This window comes from Rhinolophus sinicus, chromosome 4 (genome assembly GCF_057876585.1).
Source record: "Rhinolophus sinicus isolate RSI-liver-muscle chromosome 4, RSI-T2T, whole genome shotgun sequence".
In the NCBI taxonomy this organism is placed as follows: domain Eukaryota; kingdom Metazoa; phylum Chordata; class Mammalia; order Chiroptera; family Rhinolophidae; genus Rhinolophus; species Rhinolophus sinicus.
The window spans coordinates 50,241,412-50,266,104 of NC_142504.1; the positions used below are offsets into that span (position 1 = coordinate 50,241,412).

The 24,693-nt window shown below is 38.5% G+C and overlaps 1 protein-coding gene across 1 annotated transcript in view; it reads left to right on the forward strand.

Moving 5' to 3' along the window:
- The first annotated feature begins 5,868 nt into the window (after positions 1–5,868).
- The window catches only part of PRKAR2B (protein kinase cAMP-dependent type II regulatory subunit beta), a 90,886-nt gene continuing 72,061 nt past the window's right edge, over positions 5,869–24,693 (forward strand). Inside the window, exon 1 of the mRNA XM_019745385.3 lies at positions 5,869–6,437. Within this exon, the coding sequence (XP_019600944.1) occupies positions 6,128–6,437 (310 nt within the window). The 5' untranslated portion in view covers positions 5,869–6,127. The remainder of the gene's footprint in view (positions 6,438–24,693) is intronic.

The window sequence follows — 24,693 nt, forward strand, 5'->3', positions numbered from 1 at the left end:
TGCGAAGCTGATTATGTTCTAAGCTTTTAGACTTCTGTTGCCGTTAGTGTCCTGAATTTTCAGTATTATAGGCTTGGTGGTGGTGTTTTTGTTTATTGTCCCACAGGCCTGTCCATGGGCCCCTTCAACCTAGAAATCCATATCTCTTAATTCTGGGAAAAATTCTTTACCAATTTTCTCAATTTGTCATTGTTTTCTTTCTTGAACTCATATTATTGGGATGTTGAGCTTCTTGGGTCAATCCTCTAATTTTGTTATCTTTCTCTGTCACTTTCTAGAATTTTTATTTTTCTATTTTCTCATAAATTTCCTCAACTTTATCTTGAACCCTTTTATAGAGATTTTTACTATCATAATTTTAATTTCTAGTCCTTTCTTACTCCTCAAGTATGGAATAGTGGCTGTAGAGCCAGAGTGCCTAGGGTCGCATGCCAGTACCACTGTGAGCTGTGTGATCTTGGACAAATTACTTAAATTCCCTGTCTCTTGTTTATTCATCTGTAGTGTAATAATGTATATATGTCATAGGGTTCTTGTGAACTTTAAATGAATTAATGGATATAAAGTGCTCAGAACAGTAGCTGTTAAATAAATGTTTATTATTATTATTATGTATCTGAGGATATTAAAGTGCTTTAAAAAATTTTTTTCTGCTCACTGTGGTCTTTACCTCACTGCGGGTTTGTTGTTGTTGTTGTTGTTCATTTATTTTGATCCCAGTCTTTCACACTAAAAGTTTTTCTTGGACATCTGATGATTCTTACCTGAATTCATGTTTATGAAGTGTGTGGAGGTGGCAGTAGTTACAGGCCGGTCAACTTCAAAATGGGGTGAAAAGACAGAACTGGGTTTTTCAACCTCAAATGTCAGCATGTGTCCGTCTTGTCTCTTGGGCTGGTCAGTTCCTTAAAGAGGAATCCTCTGATTTGGGGGTCCAGTAGTGGAAGGAGACCACTGATATGTAGTTCCTCCAATCTGAGTTAGTCCCCTTCTTTCCAGTCTAGTACTTATCGCCACAATCGGCTGTGCAGAATTCTACAGAAAGTCAACCTCCATCTCCTGCTGGGAAAGGAGAGCAATTGCCAGCATGGACTAAGCGGGACAGAGGAGGCGCCAGAGGGGGACAGTGTTATCAGCTTCCTACGCAAACACTGCATGAATCCTCACTTCTTATCTGTCTTCAGAGGCAACCTGTCTTCAAGTTCTGTGCTTCTGCGCTCTGTGATACAGATGTAATCTTGCTTCTTGTTGGCTTCCTCTCACTGACCCTTCACCCAAGCTTAGGTTCCAGCATTCTCTAGTTTGTGAAGTTAGTTCCAAAATTCTAGCAGACAACTCCCATCTGTTCTTGTCTATTGTCCTGTTCTTTTTCTTTTGTAATTAAAAATATTTACATTGTGGGAAAATATACATAAAATACACAAAGTTTACCATCTTAACCATTTTTAAGTGGTATAGTTCAGTAGTGTTAAGTATATTCACATTGTTTTGCAATCAGCTTCAGAACCCTTTCATCCTGCAAAACTGAAACTCTTTACCCATGAAACAACTCATTTCCCCCTCCCCTCAGCTCCTGGCAACAACCATTCTACTTTGTTTCTATGATTTCTGACTACTCTAGATACCTCATAGAGGTAGAGTCATACAGTATTTGTCTTTTTTTTTTGGACTGGCTTATTTCACTAGCATAATGTCCTTGAGGTTTATCCATGTTGTAGTGTGTCAGAATTTCCTTCCTTTTCAGGGCTGAGTAATTTAAATTCTTTAATTATTTTAAATTTTATCATGGTTCTCTTGTTTTTTTTTTTGTCCTTATGGGTTTATAGTTTTATTTTCCCCACTCCTTTAGCCATTATTTTAGTGGAGTTTCAGGAAGCAGAGATAAACCTGTGAATCCAACCTAGTCCTGAATAGGAAACCCACATTCTATTTATGAAATGTAGCATTTAAGGACACTGCTTTTGAGGATCTCTTCAACTTTGCAAGTCCCCTTAAAGGAGAACAGAGTAATGAAGTTGCATTTAGTTTTCATTTAGCCAAAGAAAAATTATGGTTTGACGTTAACCAAAAAAGTTACTTCAAGCAGCTGTTTTTTCAGTATGAGTATAAACTCTTCCCTGGGAAATCTAATGTAGGATCTCAAACTGTGGTCTCTGGACCCGCAGCATAAGCATCACTCAGAAGTTTGACAGAAATGCAATTCTCCGGCCCCACCTCAGACCTACTGAATCTGAACATCCGGGGGTGGAGCCAGCAACTGTGTTTTAACAAGCCCAGCGAGTGCTTCTGAGGCTTGCTCAAGTTTGAGAAATGGGTCCTCCAGAGGCAACCTTTTGCAAAGCTGCATCTAGAGATTAAATATTCTTTTTAGTTGTAGTCCAAACGTTTACAAGATTTTCAGGCTATGTGCTAGCCATCTTTTAGCAGAGAAGTTGTAAGGAGCCTATATAACCTATAGTGCCCATGTTTGGGAATTTTCTCTCTGTTGAAGAGGCTGGCTGTGTCCTGTATGAATACCGCCTGACACTTCTTTATTTTGCATCCCACTGGCCACATGGACTGAACCAAGAGAGAATCTCTCACTCAAGGCCACCCAATCCACTGGATGGTCAGGACCAAGTAAGCGGATTCTCTCTCTTGAGAATATGAACTAGAGACATCGAAACTGTAATCAGTGCTGACCTGCTAAAGGTATACAAAACTGACAATGATGGTCACAGTGGGTCCTGTGCAAGCACAGCCTGTCTCCTTTCAAGTGCCCACTTTTTAAAATTTCCCTGAGTGCATATATATGTCTTGCACCAAAGACCCTTGATCAGGATACATCTTAACTGTTGATAAGAAATACGGTATGACTGATTGGTGATAGTTATTATTATCCATCGTAAAGCTTGCCAAACTCTTGGCTTGTCCATGCTGTTCTGTTTTGGCAGCTGCATATAAACAAATTGATGTCTTTGTCCAATATCTGTTTAATTTCCCATGTGTGGAAACAAATTTGGTAGCACTTCTTTGTTGAACTCTTGGAGTTATTTTGCAATAGCTTTGTGAATCAACAACCAAAGAATCAGTATCAGTGAGGTTCTCTTAAAGAATTCGAAGATAAATAGCCCCCATAAGCCGTGGTCATTGCACTCCAAGGTTCAAAAGGAAATATCCTGAAAATGAAAGCAAAGGAAATCATACAATATTACCGAAACGGTTATGTGCTAGTGAATAAAGCCAGAATATGATTTGAAAAGTGAACATTTGTTCTGAGAACAATATTAACATAATTGGAATATCAGGATCAAGCTTTACTTTTTCAGGTCATAACTACTGACTTAAGAATTGATGCAAACGAATATTGTTATTAGAGAACTGTTTGCAAAGATGTTTTAAATCCAACATATCTTTTGATATTATACTATTGTAGAATATCACAGGATGGGACAGACCATATAGGTTATCTAATCCAATAATGCATTTTGTTTGACTCACTTCTATACCTCTAAAGAAGTGATAGCCACATAACGCTGGCAGTGTGGTTGACGTCAGAGCCACCTACCACGCCTCATATAGAAAGCCCACAAAAAGGAAGAAACGCATTTTGAAACATAAAATGTAGGATGCTACTTTGAAATACGGCTCTTGTAAATGTTTGGAAAACATTTTTTCTTTTGTCATTTCTGGGGAAAAGGGTGTTAAGCATTGTGACAGACACTGATTATTTTCTCCAGAATTGGTTTTCCTTAATCTCCAAATGTTTGCTTGGCACATGACTGCTCCAAATAAAGATTACATTCCCAAGCTTTCCTTACAGCCAGTGCTTCAGTTACTACTGCTGTGTAACAAATTACCCCTGAATTGAGAGGCTTAAAACAACCTTCTTATTATGCTCACAGATTCCGTGGGTCAGAATTTCAGACAGGGCATCATCGGGCTGGTTGCTTCTGTCATACTGGCATGACTTCTACAAAAGCTGTCGTAAGCCCATCCAGATTCAGAAGAGGGGAACTAACATTTCAACTCTTGATGGGGGAGTGGCATGGTCACACGGTAGAAGAGCACATGGAACAGGAGATATTTTTGTAGTCACCTTTGGAAAATGCAGTTTGTCACACCATAGGTGTGGTCATCTTGACTAAGTTCTGGCCAAGAGAATATGTAAGAGTAATAGGTATATTTGACTCTGTGGAAGTGTCCTTAGAGAGGGGGGCTTTGTAGGTTGGGGAGAAATTCCCTTTTCTTTTCCACTTTCTTCTTGGCTGAAACAGGGATGAGATGACTGGAGATAGAGCAGCAATTTTGGACCACAAACTGAGGATTACAGAGCAAGCAGCTGGGTGCCTGATGATGGTGGAACCACCATACCAGCTCTGAACTGCTTATATCACAGAGAAATAAACTTCTATCTTGTTTAACCTAATGTATTTTGCATTTTGTGCCACATGCGAACAATGCTAATCTTAATAAAAACATCATAAAGATGATGCAAATTCATCTTAAATTACTAGGTTTATATTGATAATAATGCTTATATGGCTTATGTAATGCTAATATGGATAGAGTTTGACTAATATTGTGGACTATGCAATAAGGATCATGGTATTTAATAAAAGCTTACTTCTTAAAATGCTTGACACAATTAGAAGTACTTTATTATACTTAAGACAACATATTATTATGAGGTTGAAAAGAAATGGAAATAGAGAAAACATTCACTCATGGAATGAATACAAGCTGGATTATAAACAAAAGGTTAATATCAACAAGTATGTTTAGAAAAGGGACTAATTTGTTACATCTTGATTTCTAGTCTCTGAATTTCCTGAGTCATGCATTTACTCTATTTTATGGGTAGAAAATCAGAATAAGTGAGCTTGCTCTTGAAATATTTTATTTATAATGGTATGGTAGTCATTGTAGAAAATGAAGTATGTGTTTTTAATAGCATTTAATTGGCAAAGACAATTTGATAATTCAAAATTGTAAATATTTGCAGAAGAAGCCTCATTTCAAAGTCAAGGATTTCTACTTTAAAAGTACACATCTCTAATTCTATTTCTCTTTATATTGAAGTATTCTTATTTTTGGTGATATCATTTGAAATGACTCACGCATAAGGGAAACTTTTAGAATAATAAGAGCCTAATCAGGCAAAGCTTGTCTTGCTTTAGGGATCGTCTGTCCTGACTATGACATTTTATTCCAATTGCTGCACTATCCTGTTTGAAGGGTATCGACTAACTTTGATAAGTGCCTCACAATTAAATGATAGAAAATACATAGGACAGACAATAGTATGGTATTAGTAAAGCAAAACATATTCAACAGGATGGATGGAGAGAGGTTGGATAAAATGTGGTGAAAGAAAGAAAGGTGTCACAAAGATGGGGTATCACATCTTTGTCCAAAAGAGAACCAGTACCACTCTTTGACTTTAAACAAAAGACTTTACCCACACTTATCAATGCAACTAGATCCTCGGAGGAAAATAAAATGCCGCTACCGAGGTGGAGGCTGAAGTTTCAGGGCAAATCGCGTGGCACCGGCTCTGCGTGGTTTCCCCGCGGTGCACGACGTGCGGGAATTCGGCCGAGTGGCTCGCTGGCTCCGGGCACGCCGACAGGTAGACAGCGAGACGCGCCTGGTCGGCGGGGGCAAAACCCGAGGTAGTGTTGAGTGGGGGCCCCAAACCTCGGCCACGCGCGGGGCAGCGTTCCCAACAAGCCCGCAGGCGCCCGCCAGCGTCCTGGGCCCCCGTGGAGCGGCGGGTGCGCGGCGCCTGCCGGCGGGGTTGCCATGGTTTCCGGAGTCACGTGGGCGCGCTCCGGCGCTCCCTCCAGCGCGCCGCGGCGGGGCGGGGGCGGGGCGGCGGAGAGAGGCGGCCGTGGCGGGAGCGGGAGGAGCTGGAGATGCTGCCAGCCCTCCCGGGGCCGCTCGCTCAGCCGCCGCCGTCGCTCGGAGCAGCCGCGCGCCGGGAGCCGCGCGCCGGGCCAGCCGGGCCGCGGGGGCCCAGTGCTCCGCGCTCGCAGTCGGTAGCGCCGCCAGCGCCGTCCGTGCTCGCTTGGCGCCCGCGGGGCCCGAGGCCGGTCCGGGGAAGGGGCGAGGGCGGCGCCCAGGCGCCCGCCGCACGGGAGGCAGGATGAGCATCGAGATCCCGGCGGGACTGACGGAGCTGCTGCAGGGCTTCACGGTGGAGGTGCTGAGGCACCAGCCCGCGGACCTGCTAGAGTTCGCGCTGCAGCACTTCACGCGCCTGCAGCAGGAGAACGAACGCAAAGGCGCCGCGCGCTCGGGCCATGAGGGCAGGACCTGGGGGGACGCGGGCGCCGCCGCCGGGGGCGGCACCCCCAGCAAAGGGGTCAACTTCGCAGAGGAGCCCATGCACACAGACTCGGAGGACGGGGAGCAGGAGGAGGAGGAGGAGGCCGCCGACACCGGGGCGTTCAACGGTGAGGATCGGCCCCTGCGCACCCCCGCTCCCCACCGCCGTTTCCCCCTTTGCTGTTTAATCCTGTAGCTGTTCTCACCCACCTCTCCCCGCATCCTCCACCTTCCCTACCTTCCTGCCCACCCCCTCAGCATCCATTTCTGTCTCTCCCATTCGCCCACCTTCCTACTCTGTTCTCGTCAGCTTTCCTCTCGTCCTCTCCTCTGGAGGTCGGGAGCTGAAAGGTTAGAGTTCTCTGCCCATCTACACCCTCTGGTCCTGGGCTGGGAAGCGCAGGACGGCCGGCTTGGGGTTGGCATCTACAAGGCAACTTTCACTGTGGTTGGCGATACTGCGCTGGGCAGATGCCATTGTGCATAAAGGAAATTGGCCCACTTGGCGTCCTCTTTCAGCCGTTATGTTTATTAACGGAGTGTTCAGAGCGTAAAGGCGAGGGATGTTCAGCTGGATTGGCTTTGTTTAGGAGGGCAAATTCTCTAAAAGGAGCATGAAATTGTATTCACTGGGGCAGGACAAAATTTATGGCGATAGCTTTGACATTCTTGAAAACAAAGTAATCTATTATTTTCCAATTTACCAACCGCGTTGTGTTTTTTTTAGATGCACAACAAAGGATTCTTTTTAGCCAGCAGCCCACGGGGCCTGTGGAATGAGGAAACGGGCTAATAGTTTGCTTTTCATTTAAAACAAATACTGAATGATTTGGTGTCTGTTTTAAAAAAGTGTGTGAAAAATACTGTAGGAAGTTTTTGAAAGCTTGTTGGTTGTCTTTACAATGAAAAGCCAGTGAGTAATTGTAAGGACTGTGCCAGACACCGAAGCTAAAAAGAATGAATGGGGGAAAGAAAAAGGGATTTTCTCAAATAGCTACTCCTGGCAAGTCCCACCCCTTCTGCTTACAACCCTCTTTTCCTAATACAGACACACATGCACATTACAGCTTCCTGTATTTACACAAATGCCTAGATCCCATCTTTGTGGCATCCCAAGCTGAAACAACATGGTGTGCAGTGTGCAAGTGTTTCTCTTTGTGGTATAAGGCAAACCTGCATTCAGCATTGCACCAGCTTTTATTCACTTACACTGCTTGTGGTTTGTGTGTCTGCAGCACATTTCATATAATGAAAACATTTTAAAGTGTCATTTTCTTGTGTATGTTTCCAGGTAGGTGTTTCCTTTCTTTGCAAAATTCTTGCAGTGTGTTATAAAATTAATATTTTTAGCTTGTTGGAAACAGTCACAAAACCCCTGCAAATTAGTGCTCTGTAAAGATAAAAGGAAAGATTGTACTTAAAAAATTTTCATTTTGGATTTTTTAGTGTTTCCAAGGGTAGGGTAATCAGTCTTAATTGTTCTTTTTGCACAAGAATTTAATCAAATGCTTTTCTTACTAGAAACAAGGAAAGGATAAAAGAATACATCTTTTAAATAGATGCAGAAGAGAAGCCATTAGTGGATGACACAGAAAGAGCAGAGGCATCTAATACTTCTTTTAATGCTCCAACATGTAAACACACATGCGTACATGCAAACACATGCGTACATGCAAACACACATGCACCCACTCAAAGGAAAAAAGGGTTAGTTTCCAAGATTGGAGGAAACTAGGAACTAAGGGAGTTGGTAAAGAACCTATACGTGTTCGATACAGTATGTTGTTAGTATAACTAAAATATTTTGTTTGTATAATGCTTTTGAAGTAATTGGCATTGATTCCATTTTTTTCCTTACAACAGTGTATATTGTATACAGAACAGCTTTTATTTCCATTTTGCAATGAAAAAAATAATCCATTAAGTTCTAAGCAGCAGGAATCATTTTATATGGTTTTATATTCTCCAAGATACCTTTATTGTAAAAATTACTGAGTGAGTTTTAATAAATACTTGTTAGCCAATTGTACTTCTTAGCCCCAGCCATACTCCCAAGGGCTTAAAAACTTTTTTGACTGCAACCAGATACAATTTGATCATAACCCAACACACACACACACACACACACACTTTGGCAATGTTACTTCCCTATAGTAGGTGTAGTTGTAAATATCTACCCAAAGATTTTCTTTTATAATCAATTCTCTCCTATTTTTTTTTAAATAAATTATGTTGAGACCTGGAGTTTAAAAACAATTACAGGCTACCAAGGGGCTGGCATACTTTTTTGTAAAGGTCGAGACTGTAAATATTTTCGACTTTGTGAGCAACATTTGGTCTCTAGTTCAGTCTTCTTTTTTAAAACAACCCTTTCAACACATAGTCCCTCTGGAGGTTGGGATTATACAAAACTGGCCACAAACCAAAGCCATAGTGTGCGGACCACTGGTTGGAGAGGGGCAAAAAAATCAAGATAGTGCCATTGGGGGGAAAAAACATTAACAATGTAATGTTGAGATCCGAAAAAGTGCCAAAAAACAAAACAGCAACAACAGCAGCAAAAAAAAAAACCAAAAAAAAAACCCCACCCAGATACTGGGTAATTCTAGCATAGTAAAGTACTAGAAGACAAGTCTTAAATTATTGTGACATAGCAGACGACCAGCTGAATCAATAATTGTTAATTTTTAGTATGCATCTCAAGGACCTTTGATTCAGAAATGAGTATTACCAGGTACTATTCTTGGAGATCTTTTTGAGTAGGTTGGGGAGGGATACAGGATTTTTTTTTTTTTTTTTTTTTTTTACAAACATGCCAGGTTATTCTGATATCCATTGCTCCCTGACCACATTTTGAGAAACATTGATCAACAGATAGTGATGTTTGTATTAACAATTAAAAGAAAATAGCTGCCATTTTTTGACATTCACTATGTGCGAGGCACTAGCTAAATGCTTTAATTCATTATCCCAGCTTCATGAGAACGATGAGACTGTCCTTTGCTCCATGTCTCACAGCTAGTATGCTGCAAAACCAGGATCAGAACACATGGGGGCTTCTCCCTGTGCTCCTAACTCTAGGAGGCAGTGGGGCCGCCCTGGCTTCACTTGAGCCTCCCTTTCATGTCAAACGCTATTGTAACGTGTTCTGTCTTTAAAGCTCTGAAAAATTAACCTGTTCAAGGTCACGCATAGGGCTAGTAAGTAACAGAGCCTGGTTTCTCACATATCTCTGACCCAAGACCATCCATAGTTTCTCCTAAATGAAATCTGTACTATGGGCTGAGTCACAGGTCAGGTTTTCCTGATTATTTTTCCAGTAATTGTGATGAATTTGCATTGATTGGTTCATATTCATTCTTGTGAATCCATTTAGGACAAGTGCTAGTATTTATGAGAGATTGGGCAAAAAGGCAAGTTTTTGACCATGAAGCTCGTACCCATTGACTCAAATCGGGATCAAGCATATGACATTGACCTCCTGGTGTGGTGGTTAAATAAAATAAGCCATCCAGGGTCTGGTAGCATGGCCACTGATGGCACCTGGCCAAATAATCGGATGGGTGATGGTGATCTTTACTCTTTCCTACCCTTCCGAAGGATCCCTTCCTCTGCTGATAGCTTTCCTGTTCCTCTTCCATTTTCTTCTAATTTTATCACTTCTAATTTCTATTTTTAGTTTGCTATCAATTCCGGTTAAAAGGGCAACCTTTAGGTGTTAGAATAATAATGTCATATGGTGATTCCCCCTTTCAGCCTTGAAATATGCTATAATGGAGACTCTGCCTCCCTCTTCCCCATCATGCCGAAAGTGAATAAAGCTTGACATGTCACTTCTGAAAGGGTAGTTCTCCCAGGCTTAGAATTTATTAGAAGGGTGTGCAGTTTAAAGGCCAAAGAGTTGGATCAGTACCAACTTGGAGTGGAATCTATGGTAATTGGTAATTATAGGTGTGCCCCTCATCTGAAAGTAGAGTGTTCCTATGAAATCTTTTGTAAAGTGAAGAAGCAATTACAGTTGACCCTTGAACAACAGGAAGTAGCGAGGAGAAGGAAGGTTAGGGCACCAATTCACTTAAAACTTGTGACTTCCCCAAAAACTTAACTACTAATAGCCTACTTTTGACCAGAAGCCCTACTGATAAACAGTCAACACATGTTATATGTATATATACTGTATCCTTATACTAAAGTTACTGAGAGAAAAGAAAATGTTAAGAAAATGATAAGATAGAAAAAGTACATACCTTTTCTTGTATTTATTGAAAAAACTATATAAGAGGATCGCACATTTCAAACCTGTATTGTCAGCGGTCAATTGTAGCATTAATTTATATGGAAAAAATTTTGACCCCCCCAAAAAACGTTACCAAGTCATACACATAAAACCTAAAATAATACTAACATATAGTATAAGCTGATCTGTGTACGCACTGCCTCTATAACAACTTGCAGCTAAACAAATGCTGAACACCTCTCACTTTTTGCCTTTTTTTGTAAAAACAAAATTCCTCTTTGATTTCGTTCCATTAGCGAATATAGGTGTGTATTTATATACATCTTTTTATAAAACCGAGGTGCTGTAACGTGAACTTTTGAAAAGCGGGGAATACCTGTAATGGTTCTATACTAGCATCATTGTGAGATCTTGTTGCCCAATAATTTCTTCAGTGAAATTGCTGAAATTATAAAATGAAGTAAGTAAAATTCCAATTTACCCTGTTAATCTGACAAGTGGCCAGAACGAAATAAATTACATATGGCTTAAGAAGGGCAATCAACTTGGGAGAAAATTAAACTAATACAAAATATGGAAGAACTAACTTTTTACATTTTGGAAGAAAAAGATCTAGAATTCAAAGGGGATACACAAGCTGAAGATATAGACCTATACCTAATAAGGAAACATGTCAAAGGTATATAAATAGAAATTTACCGTGTAAAAACTATGACTTAATCATCTTAACTCTGACATACGTCAAACCTTTGTTGGAGAATCTTATTTACCTTTGATTTTTTTTTTTTTTTCAATTTAAAGGGAATGTGGAGAATTTACCAGAGATCCTTAAAACCATGCAAAATATTTGAAAGTTGGAGCTGCTAGTGGTGGTGGGAGGGAGACTAAGAGAACAAAGTTGTTTATTGTGAGGAGAAATGGTTGAAGGAGAGTTTAGAAGAATATTCATGTGTATGAAAAAGTTTTCTTAGAGGATTATGAACAAATATTTCCGTTAGATACAGAATTAGGAGAACTAATCTTCATTCTAACTTGAAAAATAAAAGTCAGAAATTTGTCCGTTGAAATGGTTTATATGGTCTTCCTGAAATGAGATGGCAAAGCAGTAGGGCAATAGATTGACTTCCCAAGAATCTGCTGTAAAAATGTTCTTACACGTGGTCATACATGGAATGAAAAATATGTTTACCTATGAGTTCATGGCCTAACTGATAGCAGAAAATTGTAGAGATTAATCATGGCTTTAAAGAATTGTTCTTTGACTTATTATACACACTTCTGTGTGCCCTTATTTAAGAACTTACTCTCTCTATGGCGACTAGAGATTATTATGAGACAAAGCAGCCATTGTTAGCTCTTGCGTCCTACTGCATGCAGCTGTCAACTTACGACTAAAGAAATTTATTTTAGTGGTTGTACTTATGCAACTAGCTGAAAGTTAAAATATCTTTTAATATATCATAAACCTCTTAAATACATTTAATTGGTTTGAAAATGTTCATGAAAATCAGGTTTTTTGCATTAACTAAATTCAGACAACAGTTATTTTTTATGTATGAAGTGCTAGGCATGTTGACATGTTGTCATACTAATAGTACCTCCCTCATAAAGTTGTTACAAGGGGGGATAGATGAATATTTGTGAGGCCCCTAGGACTGCACGCAGCAAGCACTGATTACATGTGAAACAAATGTCGCATTAACATGAAAAATTACAGAAGTGTAAATTTTTCTTGCAGAATAGCAATTTCATTGTATTTGGTGGAAATGAATCTAGCATTTGCACTTTTTAGAGAGATGAAGTAGGAAATGAGCTTATGTGCAGTTCCGCTTAGGATTTAATGAGAAGTTATGTTGTATAGTAATAAAACCCACATCCTTTCAACTTGTAATTTGTAGCTAAGAGCCCAGGATTTTGTAATTAATGAGACTTTCTGGTCTCTGGCTATTAGAAATGTATGTGGTAGTTTTAAATCCTCCTGAAATTCAGGATTACATCATTCATGACAAATGGCTAAAATATTGAAGCCATTATTTTGAATATGATCATAACACAGTAATATTAGAAAAGATTTTTAAAATGGTAATTGTGATTTTCAGAGTAGAACAGTTAAGAACATTATTAATTTTGATAGTAGTATTAAGTGGATTGCTTTAGGGTTTGAAATTGGGAAATCATAGGACTTGAAATAGCATCTCCAATGAGAAACAGCATATTCTCAAAACTCTTATCCATCTGTTAGGCTTTGGGAAAAGGGAGGGAGGAAGGTAAAGGGAGAACGACAGAGAGGGAGGGAAGGAGGGACAGAGGGATGGGGGAGAGAGAGAGGAGTGAAATCAGTTGGGACTTGTGAAGGGTTCTTTGAGTGACTTATACTTTGAAGAGAGGGCATAGAATGAAAATACCTAAACAAAAATTGAAGCACTGGATAATTTCATTTGACTACCTATCTTAAAAATCAAACTGTGTAGCCATTATTTAATGTCAGATAATTACAAGTTTTCCATGTGAGGCTGCACATAAAGTGATGTACTGTGGGTGGGAAGGAGTAAATAATTAATGATTTCTTATTGTTGCCAGTCTCGTTTCATAGATTCCAGTAAATTTCCAGCTGTCAAGATTTTGTTCATAGCTATAGCAAAAAACAAATGTGTTTTTTTAACGGTGTAAATACTAACAAAAGACTTTTGAATTGGTCAATGAGTTTATTTGTAACCCATTAAGAAAGGCATTTAATGAAAGTAGCAATGAAGAAAGGTCTGGTGGAGATTGGGATTAATGGACTGTGAGGGTGAGGGATTCAATGACGAGATTGAGTGACTGACTACAGGGTCTCCCTTAGTCGTGTCTAGTCACATGATACCGGAAAGGGGCTGAGACCTTGGGTGGCCTATTAGAAGAAGGAACGTGTGAAAGTTGGAAGGTACGATACTGTGCTGTTTCACTCTTTCACTCCCTGCAGAAATTTTATTGAGAGCCAACTCTTCTCTTTTTTTTTTTTAAAGAAAAAGGAAATGATTATTCTCTTAAATTTTCTGTCTGTAGACTGCTTGAGAATCAATCCTTTGTCATAGACTGTTTCATCGATAGTATATATAATCCTTTTCATTTAACAGATGAGAACCAGAGAAGTTCTTTACCCAAATTCAGTTGGTTTTGGTCTTCTTGTTCATAGATCTGTCACTTACATTTTGTGTGCTGTTTATATTAACTTAAACGTATTATGAATTCTGTCTTCTATCCAGGTGATAGATAAGACTTAAAAGGTTAGGCTAAAGAGAAGTGCTTTTCCCTATTACCAATTTTTTTGCTCTTTGATTTTTTTTTCATTGCAGTGAAATCTCATATTAGACTTTATTTTTGTACCAATTGCTTAAGAAGAGAGAATTGAAAAGAAAAGAGTCCAGTGATTTTTCTGATTTTGATGAATTATTACCCTTGTGTTCTCCGTCCTGTTCTTAGTATCCTTCCACTTTTATCCATACCATTTAGGTGTGGTTGGGAGAATCACAAAACCCCATATAGAAACCTCACTGATGCCAATCATTATCTTTATTTTATGGGACTGAGATTTGTGTTTCGGTAATTCAAAATGACTCAGACTGTTCCATTATGTAAGTATTTTGTGGAAAGAATTTGAGCTAAAATTTGTAGGTCATGGCTTACATGAAAACAAAACAATCTAAAAAAGTCAGAAATATAAACACAGTTGGTGTAACGTTTATAAATGTTTCAGTAATAGTCTCTGCCATGTGCAGCTTAATATGTTTGGAAACTAAAAAAGAATTCATTCCAGTTGCTGCTGTTTAAAAATGTTTCTGTATTAAAAAAAAAGACAAAAGGTCAAAATATAAACACATGTTCCACATAAAAGTGTAGCCAAGAACATATACTGTATACTGTTATTCCGGTATCTGTTTGGCTAGAGACTGACATTTAATTTACATTAGCTGTTCCAAGACAAAATAGTTCATGGGAGTGATACTGAGGGGATTTTTTTTTTGGATTAAAAGAAGGGAAAAAGCTTCCGTTTATTTAAATACGTTTCAGTCAGACCCCCAAAAGCATCATTCCAAAAAATTATGCTAAATTAACACATGACTCTGCTGTTTCATTTCAGTTACTATAGAAAGCTAATGTTTGTTAAATGATATTCTTTTTATTTAATAATTGTTAACATTTTGGCAGCAAGTATCAGACACTGAAAAAGGCCGCTTCTACCTAGAATTTAGCCCTCCCTAAAGTAGGTGGAGTAGGATTTGAACCCGCCAGTGTGAGTGTAGAGCCCATCTCCTTAACCATGGTACATATGCTTTGTTTTCAGTAACGTTTACAGCAGTGACATGGTTGAAAAGAAACACATATCGAAAAGGAAACTATGTACTTTTCCCTCGAAAAATTTGCCATCTAGCCTAGCATTGATCTGTCCGTTTTAAAATTTGTTTTCTCTCTCTATTCCACCCAAATTAGCCCTTCATATACTTTATAAACTCAATAAAATGTTTATTTTTAGAAGTGAACACCTCATATACTGAGCTGTTTAATTCTCAAAACTTTTAAAATTACATACCCTCGTTAGCAGAATACATTTGAATATGCATTCCTAATATGTCTTTATATTTTATACATGTACCAGTATATTGATTTATTATTAAATGATAAAGCTTCCCACGATATAAATTTGTAAGGAATAAGTAAAAAGTAATTGTAAACAAGTTCTAATTTTTCCTACACCCCAAAGGATTGACTTATAGTCTGCTTTGGGGTGCATTGGGTCTCCATTTTGGAGACCACAACTCTGAACAATTCAACACAACTTGATACTCTATTAATATACAAGGTAGCGATGATCCACTTTGCTTTCCTGATTTAAACTCTTAGATTATAAAGGACCTGTAGGTAGGCAGGGTTCGTGTATGTGTGTGTGTGTGTGGGGGGGGGGGGGGGCAAAAAAGGGTTAATAAAAGTGGGCCAGAAGGGGGACTGCCCAGGCCTGCATCCTCTCCCAGGAACCACCCAGGCTCATCCCTTAGTGATCAATCAAGCTGTCCAAACACCCCTAAAAAGAGGAGATAAGACCCAACTGGATTTAGCTGGTTCCTAACACAGGCACAGACTGCTGACACCTGGCCGTTATCTGAACTCTAGCCTCATTATAATACAATTAAAATAAAGTGAATATTAAGCCTTGGCCCCCCTGTGGGTTTTTCTGTATGCATTCTGGGTAAGAGCTTGTGCAGAAAGAAACTAGTTATATAACCAACATATGTCAGTCAAATGATCTCAGTCTATACGTCACCCCTCCTGCTGTAAGGAAATTTACCTACCCTTTCCTATATAAGAAAAAACTAACCTAAGTTAGGTGCAGTTGGCTGCCCCTGGCAACCTCTCTGCCAGCGCCTTTCTTCTTGAATAAAACTTTCCTTGCCCTCCTACTTTCTGAGTCTGAATTCTTTCACCTTTTGTGAACGACCAGGGGTTAATTCTAATGACACTGTGTGTGTGTTTGTGTGTGTCAAATAAGTTGTTTGACCCAACAGAAGTTTGGCAAAATAAAGAGAAAAATTCTATCTTATAAAAAAGAAGTAAAAACGTATTACTTGAAAGGTAAGACCCAGACTTTTAAACCTGTATTCCCGCCTGCACCGCCAGCTCCAGCCTAAATGGTAGATGCCAATGCTCTTTGTACAAATTATGGAGATGTGCCGAAGCGAATCATATCATATAGGTGTTTAGTTAGGAATCACTGAATGAGAGAAATGCCAACCGGAATTAGGAGAAAAGTCTAAGTTTAAAATAGTTTAAAAGAAGCAGTTTCATAGAGTATTTCAAAAGAGATGTTTCTGGAGATGACAACTGGTTAGGAGTGAGACTTTTTCACTATCTCCTTTTCTGTAACTTTTGAAAAAATGTTTATCATATTTTTGTATTACCGATCAAGTAGATTTTAACTGTAAAAAGACATGAAAGAAAGGTAATTCTTTTGTAAAAATCCATTAAGTTGTCAATAAAACAATCTGTATGTAGCCAAATATTCTTGCATAAGTTATTCTCTTGGTCCTGATTGCCCGGTCGTCTTTCCTTCACTGTGTGCCAAATCCCACTCTTTCTCAAAGGCTGGCTTACATTGCACCCTCCCAGAAATCTTTGCAAGAGTCTCTGGTTGACATTAATAGTATCAATATGGCAGGATGAATATGCCATACATCAGAGTGAGCTTTGCAGATGTCAGGTGTCCCAGCGCAGGCAGGAATATCCAGGAATATGCTCTCCCTCTGTGGCTTTCCTGCGTGCACTGCATTTTGCCTGCTCAAACATACTTTAACCCTAGTTAAATACTAAATGTCTAATTAATAGTATGTGTCTGTACCGTATGTTTCTAAAGTGACTGAAACCCTCTTTTAGGCATGTAAATTTTAAAATAGTCTCCTAATAATCATTTACATTAATGCATTTTTAAATGTTTTCCTGAACTATAAAAGGCTTAGGCTATCTCTAGTTTCATAGTTTTAGATGTCATTGTATTAAAAATGTGACTGTGTAATATTTTGGCCTGGTATTTGATCACTCTGCAAAATGCAAAGAGCGCTGGCACATCAGCTTGTCCTGCTGGTGAGGATTTCACATGCTGATGGAGGAGCCGTTCTGATCCACCTGAACTGCCCACGTCATTGCTTCCGCTTATATGAGCCCCGTGCCAAGTCCAATACTTGCTTTGTCCTTTTCTCTCTCTCCTCCTTTCATATTCCTACCACATTGAGTGCGGGCTGCCTTCCTCCCCTTACTAGTGAATCCAGCCCACCCCTCACGGAGCACTGTCCCCTTGGAGCCCTCCAGTTTTTCCTCTAGCTCCAGCACAGACCCCCCTCTCTTTAAGAGTCAGAATGACACATTCTCCTCTGCTTACCAGCCACCCCTACTTGCATATTCTTCAGGCACCCCCAACTAATTTTGTCCTAAACTGAATGTGTTATCTTCTGCATCAGTTATTATTCTTCCCTGTACACTCATGTCATCCTTCTTTTTCCTCCTCTAATTTAATAAACACAGTCAATAGAGCTCCTTTCCTTTGCCTCATACTTCTTAAAGCTGCTAGTTTATGGGAAACAAACAGATTGCTTTTAGATGCCAAAATTTTAAGGGTAGTAACATGAAAAATCAGAAACAATCGAAAGTTTTTAAAAAAAATGACTTCACTTTGGCATGGACTCTGGGTTTGAATCCTGGCTCTGACGTTTATAACGTTTGGACCCTTGAGCAAATTACTTTGCCTCCTTTGCCTCAACTTCCTTCTTCATCTATGAAATGAGAATAATGATAAAGTTATAGAATGTTAGAATTAAATGAGTTAGTGTCTGGCATATACTAAGCATTATTATGGGTTTGTTAAGGAAAGAAAGAAAGGAAGAGGAGGGAAAGAGGGAGAGGGAAAAGCAAAGCAAAGAAAGAGTGAGCAACTTTTAGATGTCAGTGAGAATGTGAGTTTTTAAAAATGAAGTTTGATTGGAAATGTAAGAAACTAGAGGTTGCTTTCAAGGCAGTGTAGTAATAGTAACTTTAAAAAAAAGATATTAATGAAAAATATAAAAGTAGTCTTTAGATCTTTTAGCTGTTCCAAACTTAAAAAAAAAATCTTTCTTCTTTAAATCTCAAGCCCTCCTTTAATTCTGTTTGAAATACAGGGTAAGTAGTCTGACTTTAAAAAAAAAGTGAAAAAAGCAGTGGGATAAAGCTTGGCTTTGTTTTCACATCATCCCCTACTTTGAGAATCAGTGTTTAACTGATAGAATAAATACAGTTGTTTGTGCAAAATCTCTGATTTTATGGTTTTATTTAAGTTTTAATAAATCATTTTAAAACATCTTAGGAAAGAGTAGGTAGTATTGAAAATTGTCACTTTATTTAAATGAGGCAGATGTTTATAGTAAAAAACAATATGTGTCTAAAATATACATTAATTAGAAAAAGTTAATTGCATTAAATTGACAGCTTGTTGCCATTTCCTCATGTCATAATATTTAGCTCAGGGTAGGACAAATTTATACCAGTTTTACATTAGAATGGGTTTTATTCCAAAACTCCATAATTCTGTACTTGCTCCACTACAAATTGCTATCTGAATAGATTTTCAGAAGGAAAAAAAGATAGTCCTTTTGGATAACTTTGTTTTTATGTGGAGTTGTTACAGGTCTTCTTATTTGATGACTCTCATTAGCAACAATTTACCAACTAAGCAATAATAGGACTTGATTACTTAAAATAATTTCCTTATAATTCCTTAAAAAGAATCAGAAAGGTATTTTAGTGTTTGAATATTAACATTCATTTGTTTTGTAAAAAGGATATTTTGTGAAAAATATTTTAGGAGCATGTTTAGCATTAAAAGGGTACAACATTTCAGTTAATGCAAGATGAATTAGTTCTGGGGACGATAATTACCAATGCTATATTGTATACTTGAAATTTCTTAAGAGGATAGATCTTAAATCTGGACACGTACACACACACTGGTAGCTATGTAGAGATGATGAAGAAGTTATTTAGCTTAATTGTGATCTTTTCACAATGTGTGCATATATTAAAACATCAAGTTGTACACCTTTAATGTGTACAATTTTTATATGTCAAAGATAATAGTTAAAAAAATGTTAACTAATCTGGGTGGGCTGATGATGATAGTGGTAGAGCACACTGAGAAATGTGTATTTGCCAGAACCAAGTAGAGCAGGACATTTTTTCTCTCTTTTTTAAAAAAATTGTGAGATATTTCCAATATACAGAAAGGAACAGAGACTATATAAAGAACACTCACATAAGCTATCCCCAAGCTCCTAACACGTTTTAACACTTGAGTTCTTTTTCTTTTAAGAAAATATCACATGTGCAGTGGAGGTCCTCTTGTGTATCCCTCTCTTACCCATTCTCCGTAGGTTAACTGCCATTATGATAAATTTGTTGTTTGTATTTCCTATGCTTGTTTTTGTGCTATTGCTACGTAGGCATTTATCCATAGATTAGAAATAGTGCTGTTTTGCAAAGTTTGTATAGATTGTGCCACTTATAAAAGTTTCATTATGTAAATTATCATCTTTCAACTTGTTTCTGAGAACAGTTTGAGATAATGTTACATTGATTCCTGTAGCTGTATTTCATTTATTTTAAACTGCTTTGTAGTATACCCTTATATAAATAGACACTGTCCATTCTTTGATAAATGTTTTGGTTTCCAATTTGTTATTACAGTGCTGTAGTAAACTTAGTGTTTGTGTGTGTCTGTGTGTTTGTTTTATTCAAATGTACTACAGTTTTTAAGGTGGTTTTCAAAGTGTGATCTGGGGACCCCTGGAGGTCCATTCTCCTCTTACTCGTAGACCTTTTTAAGGAGTCCATGAGGTGAAAAATAAAACAATAACAATAGCAATAATAATAACGTTCTTTGTTGGGTTTCCCCCTCATTCTCACATAAGTAAATAGTGGAATTTCCCAGAGGGTACATGATTGCAACAGATCTGAATGCAGAAGCAAATATGAGAACCCAATTGTCTTCTACCAGATTTGCAAACAAACAAACAAACAAAAAGTCATTCTTTTAATGAAATTTTGCTTGTTTTGGAAAACATAGTTTTTTTAAATAAAAATATTTATGATAACGTAATTGTTTTGTTGGTTGTTTTAAATAAAATGATATTTTTTAATTTATCAATTTTAATTTCTAATACAATAAATATCGATGGCTATAAACCATATAAGCAAATAATTTTAAGAGTGTAAAGATGTTTTGAGACCAAAAAGTTTGAGGACTGCTGCTCTAGGGTGTATGCCTAAGTGTGGAAAGGCTGGTTGTCGGGGAGGCACAGCTTTAACTGCACCTTGTACCACCATATTTGCTTTGCAAAGTTGTCACACTGCTTTGGCAACAGTGTAAGAGTTCCTGGTTCTCCATATTCAAGCTAACGTTTGATATTGTCAGATTTTAACAAGCTTTGCCAATAGGATGGATGTTAGATGGAATCTCATTGTGAATTGAATTTGCTCTTCGCTGATTATTAGTGATGCTTAGCATCTTTTTGTGTTCATTGGCCGTATTTGTAGTTTATCTTCTGTGAAAAATATTCTTGTTTTTTGCTATTTTTCCTATCTGGCTGATTGTGTTTTTCTTACTGATTTTTAAGAGGGTTTTTTTTCTTTCCCCTTCCCTTCCCCCTTCCTTTTTCCCTTCTTCCCTTTTTCCCTCCCTCCCTTTCTTTTTAAATGTTCTGGTTACTAATCGTTTGTTGGTAATATGTATTAGAAAAAATCTTCTCCCAGTCTTGAGCTTGTCTTTTCATTTTGTTTATGGTCACTTTGATTGAACAGAATTTCTTAATTTTAATGTAGCCTAACATTAATCCTTTCCTTTATATTTTGCTTTTTGTTTCCTTTACATTTATGCCTTGTTTAAAGAATCCATCTCTACCCCAAATTAAAAAGATAATCTCCTTATTGTAAAAATTAAAGTCTTAAGTTTCAGACTCAAGTTTTAGTCTAGTTATAATTTATTTTTGTGTATAGTATGAGACATAAGAATGGCCAGTAAGCCCAGGAGATGGTGCTCAGGAATTTCAGTTATCAAGGAAATAAAAATTAAAACCACAATGAGATGCCATTAAACACACACAAGAATGGCTGAAATAAGAAGATGTACCTTATGTTGGCAAAGATGTGGAGCAACTGGAACTCGTGTGCATTGCTTATGAGAGTATAAAATGGTCCAAACACTTAAGGAAAACTCTGAGTTTCTATAAACATTCATCTTCCTATGACCCAGCAATCTTACTCTAGCCATTTATTCAAGAGAAATGCATGTATTCACAAAAAGACCTGTATGCAAATATTTACAGAAGCTATATTCAAAGTAGTCCAAACGGGAAACAACCCAAATGTTCATCAGTAGGAGAGTGGGTAAACAAATTGTGGTTTATTCATACAATGGACTACTGCTCAGCAATTAAAAAAGAACAGATTATTGATCCTCCCAATAGCAAGAATGAATCTCACATTTGTATGAAATTCAAAGACAGACAAAACTAAACTATGGTGGTAGAAATCCTAAGAGTAGTTTCCTGTGAGATAGTAGGAATTGAGTGTAAGGGGGCTCATGGAACCATTCCAGGTGTTGGAAATGTTTTATATTCTGATTGGAGTCTTGGTTACATAGGTGTATACATTTGTCAAAACTCACTGAATTGTGCATTGCATTGTATGTCAGTTTCACCTTGATTTTTAAAAAATTGTAAACATGGATACTCTTGAAATCTTTTCCACATTTTAATTGAAAAATGCCATTGCTTTCTGCACTGATTATCTTGTGAGATTTTTCATTATTTCTGTTGGACACTTAACATCTGGGTTAAATTTTCATAATTATTGGGCATAAATGGGATTGTTTTTTGCTATTTGTACAAAAAGCCAAAGGGTAGTCAGGCTCTACTGTTTTATGTTTTCATAATACTGTATTTTATTTTATAGTTTTCACAAATTTTATACTTGTATAAATATCACATTTGTCCAAATAATCTTTAGGTGTCAGGGAGTGTCTCCCATATTAATTTTTCATTAGCACTATTTAGTCAGTATTTGTTGATCCTACTATATATCAAGCAGTGTTCTAGGGCCTGGGGATAAAAAAGTTAGGCAGACAAGGAAGGGCCCTGCCCTCACGGAGCTTGTAGTCTAGCTTGGGAGAAACACAATAGACATAACACACTAGCTACCTTTTGGTAGGCACTGCTTGCTCTGAGGAAAATGAGACAGGACGCTGAGATTGAGAGGAATTGGAGGGGGCTTCTTTGAACTGTGTTCAGAGAAAGGCTACGCCAGGATGAGACATTTCACCTGAGACTGGAATGGCAGGAACATCTTCATTCTGTGAAGATAAGTGGGAGGATTTAACCGAAGGAGGATTTTCTGTAACACTACTTTTATGATTAGGCAACCTAAAACACATCCCTTGGTTGTTTTCTCACTTGTTCTGCATTTCAAAGCCCTTATATTTTTCTTAACTACCCTATTGTGGATCTGTTTTGTTGTGACTTTATGGATGTGTGACAATTTGAACTTTTAAGCTTTTGGCTTTCCTGGTAGTCTCAGTAATTTGCTCTGTGTTGTTCATTCTTAGAAACAGAACATTAGTCTCCATAAATCTGCCCTTTGCACATACTTGACCACAGAGGTTTAGAAGAGACAGTGTTAGCCTATGCAGAAGCAGAGATTGAATTTATGGAGTCTTGACAACAGCTTTCCTATATCCTGCTTCTCTTCTGAGCCTGCATTGTAAAATCCTGAAAGTATTTGGAATCCTGTCTCTCGGCATTGCTATTGCATGAACCCTGTGATTTTAAAAGCTTAGCTACCTTAGGACTCTTCTAGCTGAAACTGAAGGGCATTTTTGTTTAAGTTCTCATGAATTAAAACGTCGAGAATCAAGTTCATTCATAAGCAAAAGTAAGTAGGAGTGGTTTTTTTCCTAGTGTAATTGTTATATTTTGTTACCATGGTATTTTAAAATATCAGTTATATTTTGAGGAGTTTGGTTTATGAATAGAAAGAACGAAAATGCATCTTTTCAGTGGTCCTTAAAGTTGGCACTTTCTAAAAGCTAGTGTCTGTATTTCATCTCAATCTGCCCTTCCTCCAGCCATGCTTCATATGTCTAGGTGGGTTGGACACCTGACCACGTGCTGTATAATAAAAAAGGAAGAAGAAAATTGGTCCCCCAAATGCCTGACTCTAAGCAGATCCCATTATGTCTGATCAGAAGTGCTTTGAGGACACAGTGGCTCCTAATCTGCCTCCTGAGGACACTGACGGGAAGCTTTGGAGGGCACCCTCCAGCTCAGGTCTGTGCTCCTACCCCAGCCCCCCCAGAGGCCCCGCGTACCTGGAAACCAGCTCAGAGGCTCGCAGCACCGCAGCCGCTGAGTGTCTCTGAGTGCTACTTACTAAAGTCATCAAAGCTCATCATCTTTTAACAAAAGTATAGAAAATAAGTGGTCATTTTCAATGTCAGGAATTAAACACATATGAAACAGTTTGAAAATCATGTCTGTTAGGTTAAGTAGCAAAATATTTCCAGTTTATTGTCATTTGCTTTTCTGCTATTGATCTTTTTTGAAAGTTAATTCTTCCTTGGTTCAAGGGTGAGCCCTATTTCATTTTTAATTTTTGAAGCATGGGCATTAAGAGACATTAATTTATCCTGAGCTGCGTATTTACTCTGTCAAAAGTAATTAGCTAACATGGTTTCAGTTTACATAACTTCTAGTATCTTTTGTTTAGACAGTTAACAGATTCAAAAAGTGTTTATTGCTGGAAAAGCCGACTAATAGAATTAGGGACGCTCGTTATTCCACTGACTCCAAGATCACTGTGTACATCTCACTTCAGGGTCACTTTTCTTCAACAGGTCCATTGAACTAACGAGGCTTCAGTACAGATGGTGTGAGTGTGAGTGTGTGTGTGTGTGTGTGTGTGTGTGTACCATGGATCACAGCTCGGGGCTCCTATTTCCTTCTCGGAAACTTCTCTCCCAGCGTTTGCTCAGAGATGCAGCCTGTATGCACCACTGTCGCCCTGGCTTTTCTTCTTGCCGACTGGACCTCACTGGCTCATGCTTTTGTCCTTAGAGAATTTCTTAAGGTTTTTAGTCTTCTGTGGAATGTCTCTTTTACCTAAATGTTTCAGTTAGGTAGCTCCTCGCATTGTGTAAGCCCTCGCAATCATGGAACTTGAAAATGCGGCTCGCCTCAGCCGAGCTGTTCAGGGCAGGACTCTGCTGGGTCTCCAGTGCTCAGCAGTTGCAATCAATAAAGCAGTGACATCAGTGGGACAAGGGCTCTCTCTGTGCTCTTCTCAGAAGTTGATTGATCCGGCCGCAGGTGTTTACTTGGACGGCGTCTTGTCTGCCAGGCACTGCTTAGGCTCTGGGCAGAAGGAAGTGGGGAGATAAGCACGTCCTGCTGGCACCAGTGGAGTCACAGGTGTGGGAGGCTCAGTCAGTGTACGTGAAGTGCTGGAGGGTTTTTCCCGTAGGGATACTCCAGGGTTGAAGGAGGCTTGATCAGTTACACTTCTGGGTCTCCTGGGAGCAGAGGAATTAAGACCAGTCT